This window comes from Myotis brandtii, unplaced genomic scaffold, assembly GCF_000412655.1.
Source record: "Myotis brandtii unplaced genomic scaffold, ASM41265v1 scaffold1040, whole genome shotgun sequence".
Classification (NCBI taxonomy): domain Eukaryota; kingdom Metazoa; phylum Chordata; class Mammalia; order Chiroptera; family Vespertilionidae; genus Myotis; species Myotis brandtii.
In genome coordinates, this window is record NW_005353498.1 from 265036 (window position 1) to 277436 (window position 12401).

Consider the following 12401-nt stretch of genomic DNA (forward strand, 5'->3'; position numbering starts at 1 on the left):
AATTGGAGGGTTCTAGGTGGCAGGGCTGGGGTGCCAAAGGGGGACCACATATATGTATGACATTGGTGCCTGAACTCTAACACAGACCAAGCTACCTTTGCAGAGGTAACACCATGTCTTGGCGGCACTCAGAACATCTGATCTGAAAGTCACACTGCCCGTCTGCTGGGCGGTGAAAGACCCCTCAGTTTTTACTGAGGAGCTAAAATACACCAGAGAAACCCCTTTGGCCTTCTTTGAGTTAGCACAAATCCAGGTCCAGTGTACCCTGAAACCACAGGCTAATGGGCTGGACCCCCGACGCCATGAAAATGCAAAGACATCCTGATTTCCCAGAGGGAGACAGATTTTAACATTTTTGGACTATGGTATGACCAAGGGGAACAAACTGTCTCTCCTCCGCCCATCCCATCAGAGGGGGCAGAATCGCACTGATTTTCAGATTTCCTCTGGAAAACCTGGGGCATTCGAAGCGGGAAAGGTGATTTTAAACAAAAAAAAACAGAGCTGCAAACTCCAATGGGCAGAATCAGATTCCCCACCTGGAAACGAGGGTGATTAAATACCAGGAGATTCTTAAAATCAAAGTTAACGTGTTAAACGTGTTCTGGAATGAACAGAAGTGTTGAGCCAAATGATAATTTAAAACCTTGGGGTTTTTTTTTTAACGTTTTCCAAAACCTAGCCATCGGGAGGGTGCAGGGTCCACAGGAAACAGAGTATGCATTTCAGAAAGAGAACAGTCATTTCTTCAAATTGCCATTCAAATCCACTTACCCCTCTGCCCTGCCCAAAACAGAGTACCTGAGTCATGCATGAATGGCTCTATTTTTTTCATCAGCATTTAATATTTTTTCCACTGAAAAACAAACGTGGTCCTATTCAAAAAACCGTAGATAAAGCAGGTTTTGTTTCTGGCTTTTATTAACAATGTCTCCATTTGTACACATCCACAGTGTGCACAGGCTGTCAACAAAACTGAGCTAACTGCAGTTGTAAAATATTTACAGGTCGCCAAGAGCCAGGAACATAGCAGCGTATTGGGCAGCTTCAATAAGCCACAGGATAGCTGGGCACGAGGTGGGTCTGAAATGAATCGGGCGTTCACGGGGCACGGATATGGACGGCAGAGGCTGTTTTAAGAAGGATATTCTAGGAGTCAAAGCATCTATAAATAATGCACGTCACGCCTAACCAGAAAACAAGATACTTGGCAAATCTGAACGAAGAACACTTAAAAAAAGAAAGAAAAGAAAACGTGGGTGCCCAACAGACAGTAAAACCAATTCTGGGAAGACAAACTCTGAATCTGAGAACAAGATCTTTGGATACTGATGACGGTGCCAAAAACACCAAAAGTGGCAGCATTTATAATCTGGAATCTTTTTCATACCAAGAAATAGCCAGACTTCTGAAAAGGCACTTGAATTTGCTTAAATAGCTTTTGGAGGGTTTGGGGTTGGGGTGTTTTGTTTTTTTTTTTTGGCAAAACGGCTTCAGAGTGGTTGTTCTAGGCTGGATTTCTCTTTTCATCAGAGCTGGTAACTGAAATAAAAGTTTTTTAAAAACCAAACTGCTCTTCCTTCATGCACCCGCCTGGGTCCTTCACTTTGTACTTGCTGCACAAAACGCGCTGAGGAGGGACAGTTAGAATTCTTGCACAGAGACCCTTTGGGGACAGCGAGATCCTAATGTAACTTTTGCAATCTTGCTTTAACACTTCAGAAGTGTCTGACATCTCGGCTTCCAAAAGTCAATGAACACAACAGCCTCCGGGCGAGAGAAACAATACAGAGGGTCGACCGGGACAAGGAAAGGGAAAGAGAGACCGATGGGGCGGCCACCAGCTTGGGCCACCATGCTGGAAGGACATGTGCCCTCATCACAGAGTATCCAAACCATAGCACTTTTTTTATTGAGAAACATTTTTTTCTTACAGAAAGCAGCAGTACAGAATAAATAACACAGTTGATGGCATGAGGTACCAGGAAACGTAAGCCAAAAAAAAAGCCCCAAACAAGCTGCAAGGGGAAGGAGTGGAACGGAGGCGAAGAACTCAACTTACAGAGGTGAAGTCTGCAAAGCCCAGGGAAGAGGCTTTAGAAGGCTTAGCTGAAGAGGAGGGAGCAAATGGATCTTTTCCACTAAACGGGTCCCCAAACCCCCTTTTATTTTGGAACGGGTCACTGCTGTCAGCCCCGAGTGGCTGGAATGGATCGGGGGAGTCGGGAAAGTCTGCAGAACCGAGCTGGCTTACAGGTGTACTTTTACCTGGAAAGTTCAGGAGACAGAAAAAAAAAAAAAAAAAAAAAAAAAAAAAAAGAAGAGAAAAAAGAAAGACAAGTTACTGACCACAGACAGAACAGAGTCCATGAAATGGGGTTGCTGTGGATGAACTGTGCCCACCCCCGCCCCACCAACTCATGTTGAGATCCTCAATCCCAGGACCTCAGAATGTGACTGTATTTGCAGAGGCCTGGAAAGAGGTAATTAGGTAAAAATGAGGTCATTACATGGGCCCTAAGCTGAATGGTGTCCTTATAAGAAGAGATCAGGAAGACACAGGGGTAGACCTGTGAGGACACAGGGAGGAGGCAGAGCCGAGAGAAGCCTCAGGAGAAATCAACCCTGCTGACACCTTGACGTCACACTTCCAGCCTCCAGAACTGAGAACAATAGACGTCTGTGGTGTAAGCTGCCCGGTCATGGCAGCCCCAGCAGACACATATGGGGCAAGGAGGTCTGCCGGTGACTGAGCAGCAGCTGAGAGCGGGACCTGCCCACAGTGGTCCGCCTGCCTTTGTAAGTCACAATTTAATGGCACGCCAATGCCAATAAGCTGTGCCATTGTTCACGGTCTTCTATGCTGCCGTCATCCAGGACAACAGAGTTGGCCACTTGGGATGGAGAATGGAAAGCCTGCAAGGCTAAAAATATATTGGTTATAGCCTTTTACAAGAAAACTGCATCCCCTCGCATGGAGAGGATGTTTAGCTCTGATGCCTGGCAGGCAGTAAGCAAGCCATATGTGAGACTGAGGGATGCTCCAGGCCCCCGGAAGTCAGAGCCAGGCCAGCTGGGTACCCTTTGAACCCCAAAAGGAAACGGAGGACTCCCAACTGCAGCTCTGCTCTGCCAGAGATGCTCAGATATGGGTGGGTACCTCCCCCAGTGTCTGCAGTTTCCTGTCCAGCTCCTGTCTAGTCTCCTCCAGTCCTCTGCATTTCTTCCCACTGAGAGTAGCGCCATGTGTGAGGGTGGCAGGGGAAGCGTCCAGGGGAGGACATGCAGCAGGTCCTCTTTGGGGTGGCTGGCTCAAAGCCCGGAAGAGTTGCCTTGGGGACAGCCCAGGCGGTGGCACCATCCGAGGCTTGATCACAGACAGACATGTCCTCACACAGAGCACACTGGGAGGGGGTGTGTGTAGGTGTCCTGGAGCACCTGCAGCCACTTCTGGGTCCAGGGAGACCGGCTCTCATGTGTACACGGTGCCAGTGTAAGGACACCACACCCATGGGCAAGGGTGCCCTGGGAGACATCGTCCAGAGGGATGGGGACACAGGGAACAAATACTGACCTCCTGGCCTGGCTACCCCTGGTCCCCTTTCCGCAGCCATTTCCACTGCCCTGACTGCCCTGCACTGCCCAGGCCGGCTAGTCTCTCACACCTCCACCTCCCCTGGCACCTCCCTTGGCCACTCCTCCCCTGCAGCCACCCCCACTGCCTTGACCACCTCCCATGGCACTGACTTCTGTCCTGGTCTAGCCTCCAGCACACCTGAGGGGCCCCGAGGGGCAGCTCCATGTGGGTGGTGGAGCTCAGCACACTATAGGTGCCAACAAAACCCACCCTATCCCTGGTTCCAGCCAGGGACACATGGGAGCCAGGGACTCAAGGCCTTTGGGGGAACCACTCTGAGAAGCTAGAAGGGACTAAAGGACCTCTAGCTTCCCTCCTCTGCAAGAAAGAGCAATATTCACTGGTACACTCTTGGGCTAATTGTTTTTACCAGAAACTAAAATGATGATGGACCAAACAGCAGAATTCTAACCCGGGAGAGGGCAAGAGCTACTGGAGACGGGCTGAGAGCCCCAGGGAAGGGCACAGACTCTGTTCCCGGCAGCAGGTCTGGGGCAGCTGCCTGACTTTTGGGGCATTCCTTGCAAGGTCTGGCTGGTCACAAAGAACAGATGCCTAAGCAGGATAAAGAGGTCAAGCCGATCCCAGCCAGGGGTCTGAGCGTTCAAGTACATCACCCGCTACTGTGTTTTTCTTCTTTTTAATTAAGAACTTCCTCCCCTGGTTTGTTTTTTTGTTGTAGACTTTTTAAATTGCTTTTGGGGGTGTGGTAAGAATCCAGCCTGCTGGGATTTGAAGCTGAGGTTTCTGACAAGCAGAGATGATGGGGAGATGAAAAGCATCGTTCACATCAAGAATTGCTCACGCCTGGTTTGGCTGGTGCCGAAACCGTTGTTATTTAGAAATCATGACTGTGTTCATATGAAACCAGGGCACATCAACTGCTCTTGTTTTCAGAGGGGGGAAAACACAACGGTTTTTTCTCGGTCATCTGTTTTTGTGTTTCAGCACAAGGCTGAATTATTATTGTGCATGACACTTGCAAAGTGGGGGGTGTTGCCAGTTCGGCTGACACTCTGCTTGTGACCAGAGGCTTTCTGAGGAGGACACACGCCAGGACAGCCCTGAACCCAAACTTCTCTCTCTGCATCCCCATTTATTTTTAGCAGCTACACGTTTAAAACATTCTGGGTCTAGTTCCTGCTTTTACATAACCACTTCTGCTAATTCCTTAATCGTTTTCCGATTTTTTGAGGTGTAGCTTATCTCAAACGTGCCAGAATAACTTTAATTTGCTTCCGTGTCCCTGAGCAAACTCATTGCACAGTTTTATGCCTTTTCATGGTTCCAAGCACCACGAGAAAGGATCATGACCGATGCAGGTTTCAGAGAAGAAACAAAAAATCTTTCAAAAATTGGCACAAAAGCTAGCCAGGATGATGCCTGGCACACACGGCTTGGTGTCATCTTCCTAGATTTCTGCCCAGGGAACCACCGGCCCCCGAGTGTAGCAGAAGGCGATGACCAAAGTCAAACGAAATAGAGACCCCTGGGGGCTGCAGGCTGCTGACTTGGCACCCACAGTGATTCTCCAGCACTCAGAGTAGTTTTCATGAACAAGGGGAGAAGGACGCAAGATTGAAGAGAAGGCAAAATAGGGCTTATTTCAAACCGCAGCAGTTTCAACAGTTACCCAAGCGGTGCACCGAAACCGCACACAGGACTGCCTTTAGCAAAAACAATATGAACCCGATGGTTTACCACAGTGTGTGCTGTTAAAAAAAAAACTCGGTGGCCGGCTCCACCCTGGTAGAAATGTCTTCAATTCTCCTATTTCTTAACTTCTCGAGACCTGAGAGCCCCCAGGGCCGGGATCAGCCAAGTGGCCAGGATCAGGGCAGTGACTCCAGAACGAGTTATTGGCAGCGAAGCTCCCAGTTCTGCTTTCCCAACATGCTTTTCAGGAAACCCTGGCCGGGAAGGGTCCCTGAGAGCCAGTGCATGGAAAAACAACAGAACACAAACACACACTCTGCCCCGCCCCCCAAACTTCAAAACACATGAACACTGAGAAGTCTGAACGAAGACGATTCTCTTGTTCAAAATTCTTAGGAGGAGAATGATAGGTTTTGGACGATTTAGGATATCAACATATCTGATTAATAAAATATCAAAAATATACAAGTGTGACTGTATTCATTCCAACCTTTCCAACCAGACACTTGCTGAGTTCTATTTATAAAATTCAGGGCTATAGTTGGAAAATGCAGTTCTGCAGATGAGAGATAAATACAAAAACAACAGAACAAAATAAAAAAATAAAAACAAAGGTTTGTGGTCAGGACAGCTACCCCACCTCAGCTATTACCCTACACAACACAGGACATTCTCACAACTGCCATTTATCCCAACATGGGACGTCCACACAACTATCACTCACACTACACAACATGGGACAGCACACAACTGTCATTCATCCTACACAACCTGGGACTTCCATCCTACGGGGGATCCTCACACAACTGTCACTCATCCTACACAACATGGGACGCCCACACAACCACCAGGCTTCTTAGAGTCACACCACAAGGGGAGCTGTGGCTGGGGAGGGGGCTCTCCTCATTCCTGTGGCTTCTCCCTTCCCACCCCCACATACCAGCAAAACAGAGTTGAATTGGGGGGAGTGGGGAGAAAGAGAGAACCAGGCTGTTCAGAGCACGATGCTTCAAGTTCAAAATCGCTTGGGAACTTTACTGAAAAAGATTGCTTTTCACCAACACGGATCCATGTTTGCTCTGGCTCCCACTATGGTGGGCCGTGGAAGGCCAGGATGCACAGGACCATCTCGCTGGCCTGCAGGTGAGGAGTCCTGCAGAAACAGCCCTGCGCTCACTGCTGCACATGCAAGGAGAAGGCGAGCGGCAGATCAAAGCTGTGCCAAGTAGCACAGCCCCGCGATAAAATCTGAGGTCCCACCATCACAGCATTGAGATTTTCCACTAAAAATATTTACCGAATTTTAAGAAAATCGCTTAATGCATTGAAGGGAACAGGATGAGGTTTGGTTCTGAATTGTTGAGAAAAGCTGAACAAATATTTACTATTATCCACTGGGCTCCCTACAACTGGTGTGTTTCCATCCTCTGGGAGGGGTCTGGGAGGTCAGAGGTCATGGAAATCTCACAGGGTGAGGAGCCCAGTGGACATGGGGTCAACCGGAATCAGAAAGGAGACAAAGGGGGGAAAGCAGCCACGCATGTTGGGTCCTCCAAAGATAAATACCTCTTGGAATGAGAAATACAAGTTTCAAGGTTTCCACGAAAGGCTACTATGACATTTATAAGAAACCTGGTGGAGGAAAAATCAGATCTACAGCCAAAATGGGGGGAGGGGGAGCTACATGATTCACAAATGAGTCCCACTTCAGTCATCACGGCAAAAAGAATACAGACTGCAGGTCTCACAGTTCTGCTTTTTGAAAAATCACACTGTTCTTTGATTTGCACCTTCGACACACTCTGCCGGTCTGCCCGCGCCCTCCAGGGGCTCAGGTGCCTTGGGGACCTGGGGAGACGCTGGCTACACAGCAGCCAGGTGGCGGGCCCTGGGTCTGCACCACAGGGGCCACAGCCTTTGTTCCTCCCTACAGAGGAACGCTGATGCTGCCAGAATGCCACTTCTGCTCTGGCAGAGAGGTGCCGTGCCCACATATAAGAAAATCACCAGGGTGCCACGCTGTGGGTCTGGAAGCGGTTAGAAGGCATGTGTGCATTGGAGGGCCACGTGCAGAACCCATCAAGAACATTCTCCTGCTGTGGGGGCAGCTCAGGAGTCAGGAGAGCCTGTAGCAGAATGGGGGACCCTCATGCTTATTCTTTTTATGACCATCTGCCCCCAATCAATCATACATGTGCTGCTTTTCAGTTGACAATGGTGGGGGTGGGGGGGGCGTTGGCTCAGTGCTTTGAATGTAAGAAAAACAAGAAATGAACAACCATGTTCACCCCCATCAAAAAAAAAGGGCAGCACAGGAAGCACCTTCCTGGCCCCCCTCACCTTGCTGTAGGTGGAACCAAAAACCCAAGGGCTGGTGGCAGGTACACAGGTCCCAGGGTGGTTGGGAAGGGCACCAGGGGCAGGGCAGTGTCTCCTGTCTGTTCACACCCATGCTCAGATACAGGATGGGAGTTCAGGCTCTCTGCACCCAACCACACGACCCTCCAGGACCCCAGCTGGCTGAGCCAGCTGAGCCCTGATTTCTGTGCTTCAAGACCCCAAGCCTGGGCATTTGCACCGCACTGAACAACAGGTGACAACTGTGTCACTTGACTCCCACTCAATCCGCCCTTCTGGGTGCAGGAGGGTGGGTGTGCACTAAGATAGGCAAATGCTTCTATTTTCGAACTCAGCCGACTTTGCAGAACAGAAATTCACCCAAAGACAACCCATCTCCAGGCATTTTACTTGTAAGAGGCTGAGAGGAAAGCACTTTCCCTCTGCAAGTAGGGTCCCGCCAGCTCTCGAGCACTCCTTCTCAGGGGGCACGCCCCGCCTGGCACAGACTGTGCCCGTGTGCAGGAAACGTGGCTCCGAGGGCTGGCCGGCAGTGCCGGAATTTTCCAGGCTTCTCGTGCTGGTGGTGAACCGCTTGTCCCATTCTAGAACTTCATATGTACCCACTGATTATCTCTTTGAAATCATCGTGGGAACGGAATTAAAGTAGTTAAGTTCAAGGCTGAGGTGCTAACCGCATGGCTCAACTGGAGAAGCCATTTTAAAAGTGGATCTTGTGTGATAAACATGAGGTCGGGACCCACATGGGTGAAGGATGACCACCATGGTTTCGCCCCAGACTGGCCTCTCAGAACACAGGGAGAGCCGAGCACACACCTGCCAACCCAAGGATGGGCGGCGACCAGAAAACTGCGCAAAAGAACGAACCTGAAGCCAGTCAACCTGTGTGGAATCCACACACAGTTTGTAGAAGGGACTCAGGTTCGAGGGGGAAGTGATTTTTCCTTTTTTTTTTTTTGAGAATCTTTTGAATCGCACAGGATGCAGGTTAAATGGGATCTGGTTTGTCTGTGGTCATCAGAAGGATTATGGGAAGGGAAAAAGGGGCAACAAGACCTCATAAGTGTGTGCACTGGCTTTTTGGGGGGGGTGAAAAGGTCATTAGCAGTAATAAAAGGACAATTAAATTGTGGAGAGGTTAAAGGTGACTGGCTGGTTAGTGGTGAAGGCACACTAGCTGGTGTTACCCGGGCTCTGCAGGAACCGCAAAGCAGGGCTGCACTTGCAGGAAGTGGCAAGGGTGGGGCCGGGCACAGCGTCCCACTATCTGTCGCCGTGGGGCGGGAGGCCCAATCACTGACACCCACACAGCCATTTCCTGCACTTGAAAAAAATCTGTTTCTCCCTTTGCAAATCAACAACTTTTACCTAGAAACTCTTCAGCGGTGAGTTCTGACTGATCTCGATCTCTGCCCGTTGCAGAAAATACACACTGTTTACCTGGGGAGGTGTGTGCACGAACTCCAACTGACAGGTTTCGAAGGGTCTGATTTGCACCTGCCTGGAAGAAACCAATTCTCTTGACCCCAAACAGACACCTGCTGGTTACTCAATACTATAATAGACCTTTCTAGAAAAGACCTCCAGGCACAGAGAATTCAGTGCTGAAGCCCTGTTCCCCAGAGGGTGACATGATGGTCCCCAAGGACGTCCTTCCTGGCTGGGGTCAAGAGAGAATTGAGGATTTGGGGTTGAGAGCAGATGGCCAGCCATGGGCTGCTCTAGTCACATGAGTATGACACCAGAACTTTCCCAGGGAACCTCCCAGGTGGAGGTCCCACACCGTGACAGCACAGGCTGACATTTAAATACGTGTATTTTATTGCATGTCAATGAAACCTCGATCAGGCTAAAAGTAAAGAAATAAAAAAACAATTACCCCTGAATGTGAACACTGCAGCTTCCAGTGCATGCAAAACACCATGCGTGACTAAGGCCCAAATGTGCATTTGGTCCCATTTGAGCGGCAACGCCAAGCTTTGCCAGAGGCCCCTGGAGCCTCTTTGTAGTTCAGCTAACCAAGCTCTGGCTTCACTCAATTGCAGATTTCTCCTAAACTGCAGCCTGGTGGGAGAAAGGGTCCCTGATAAACCCTGTGAGCACGCAGCCCATCCCATCTTTTCCGGGGAAAGGAGCCTACAGAAGGGGGAGCCTGTGTCCTGGTCTCACACCCGGGTGGGTTGGGTGATGCACGTCACACACGTCACATTATGGACCATTGCCTTGTGCAGGCACTCTACCCACAGGGGCACTTGCTAGGCCAGAGTTGGTCCTGTGCTCAGACAGGAACACTAAGGCTCAGCAAGGCTAGGGCGCTTGCCCAAAGCCCCTCAGGGAGATGAGCAGCAGGGGCAGCAGGGCCAGTACGTGAGCCCAGGCCCTCACTCCAACCTCTGTCCAGAAACCAGCCTGACCCAGCAGGCTCCCTGAATCCTAGCAGCACAGACAGCTCAGCAGCCAAGGGAAACAGCATCGGAGTCACCTGCCCTGGCTTCGCACGTGACAACTCTAGGCACAGAGACCTGACGGGTTCTAGAAACCTCAGGGCCCTGGGACAAACAAGCCCCGGGTAGGAAAATGGCAACCTCAGACCCTTGTCATGTGCAGGGTGGCAAGATTTTGGAAAAGCATGTTCTGTCACCTTGGTTTCTGTGAGTGCAGGTATGAAGTTGCGTGTTGGGTGTGTAAGAAAAACCACTATAACTGGGCAGTCTAGATTGTCCACTATGCTGTGTCCACAGGATCACAGCTCAACCACCAGGACCCCAGGACCCCAGGGCCCCGGGAGGAGGGTGCCCACCTTCCCTCCTCCCCACTGAGCCACGCTGGGATCGCGCCTCCACCACGTGTCAGGAAGGCCCTTGACACACAGCGCTCCCAGGTGAAGGTGGCCACCTCCTCATGCTGGCTATGTGGCCTCTCCAAGCAGGAAAAGGCCAGGTCAAGACAAGAGCAAAAAACACATTCTTTTCAACCTGTTCGATTATATATTTTCTTAAAAACCAAACCAAACCAACCCAACACTCTTGGCTGCCTCCCATACTAAGCAGCCAAGAGAACAAGAGGTGTGCTGGGTGTTTTCATAATGAATGCTCTGAGCAGGACTTCCCCCTTCACTCATCAGCCTGTCCTGCTAATAACCAGGTAGCTCCCAGGCTGCTCCCGGTTTATGCGCCCTGCTCCATGCAGTGTGGACAGGAAGAGGGGAGGGCACTGTGCACAGCTGGGCCTTAACTCCCTCGACTAGAGAAGCAGCATGGGGCAGACACCTTCCTCTGCATCCCCAAATTGCCAGATGCTTGCCCCTAAATGCAACTAGTGAAAAAGTCAACTGCTGGGTCCATGTTGAGTATGAATGCATCACACAGCTTGCAGATTCCTTGGCTAGTGTTAGAGGTTAGTATGAAATCACAGCAAAACGCCACTGGAAGTGCTCAAATGACAACCACCACACAATATGTACCTACCACCCAGTAGCGTATACAGTGGACAGCTTTTCTGTTCAGCCATCGCTTCTAAGTAAGAGAATCAGACGAGACATTTAGGCGTCTACAAGGATACGTCGTGGCTGGTCACAGATTAAATACTGCACATGTGTTGACAGTTTTCCAGAGCATTCCGAACCTCATGGTATGGTTCTCATTACAGCTGTTTTTGGAGGTGGGAGGCCTGGGTGGGGGTAGGTCACTGAATTCAGGGTTGGTCCTGCTGCCACCTCACTGTGTCCTCTCTCACTTCCCTTTCCTCTTATGGTAAATAAATGGCATCACAATGCCTGTTCTGACTTGCTTGCGGGTCTTCCTAGGTCTGGAGAAGCAACAGTGTTTCCTAAAGGTCTGTTGATGCCAACAGGGTATCTGGGGCACCTTACAGGCCAAGGTAGAGCACGGATGTGACAGCCCAAAGCCATGAACAAAGGCAGCTTAAGACCCCATGATACAGGCCCAAACCTCCCAAGGTGTGGACAGCTCTCTAAAGAGCCCGAGCTCTGAAACCGGCTCTGAGGAAGTCACTGAAAAGAAAAAGAAGCCAAAATGGGGTGGGTAGGCTCGAAGACAGAAACCTGAAGGAGGGGACAGTGAGGGCAAATTCAAAGCAGAGCTAACACTGATTCAGGGAAGGGGAGGAGGCTGGTGAGAGTCTCCAAGGATCCTTGAGAAGGAAGCTCTGCTCTTCCCAGCAGGTGAGGGGAACAGCTCCTCCTCGAGGCCCAACTGCTGCACTGCCCTGTGGGTGTGAGCACATGCATTCACACAAGAGCGTTGCACCTCTGCAGTATGAATGCAGGTGCATACAAGCACTGTGAGAAGGTGTGTGCGCGAGAATGGATGCATTTGAATATGTGCACGTGTGCATGCAGTATGTGAACATATGCACACACGTGTACAAGTGTGTGTCTGCGCACGTGTGTGTGTGTGTGTGTGTGTGTGTGTGCACTCTAACTCCCATCTTTCTGGTGGGATGAGAAGACTCAATGCTATTCCATCAGGAGACCATCAAGGGTCCTCTAAGAGCCACTGCCTCTAAGGTACACGCAGCCTCTCATAGATGGAAGGGAATTCCTCTGTTGTTTTTGCTTTTCTCCCCGTTTTATGGTAAATGCTTTGATGTGTGGCTGATACAGTGATCTCTTTATGCATCTGTTTCTGCTCACAGCTCACAGAAAGTCTGTTATAAATCCACCCAGCCCATGGCCGGACTTTCTCTCATGTCTCATCTGCAGGAGGGCAAACAGCTCTGCACACGG

General features: G+C 50.2%; 1 protein-coding gene across 4 annotated transcripts in view; it reads right to left on the minus strand.

Moving 5' to 3' along the window:
- Positions 1-12401, minus strand: part of EPS15L1 (epidermal growth factor receptor pathway substrate 15-like 1) — a 108581-nt gene that overhangs the window by 3491 nt on the left and 92689 nt on the right. For 2 of the 4 annotated variants that reach the window (XM_014538198.1, XM_014538189.1), the window contains exons 23-24: positions 11122-11169; positions 2066-2271 (exon numbers count right to left, since the gene is read on the minus strand). In XM_014538198.1, the coding sequence (XP_014393684.1) occupies positions 2066-2271; positions 11122-11169 (254 nt within the window). Of the gene's footprint in view, positions 1-1887; positions 2272-11121; positions 11170-12401 lie in introns of those variants that run through there. The other 2 variants (XM_014538194.1, XM_014538204.1) reach the window with 2 other exon arrangements.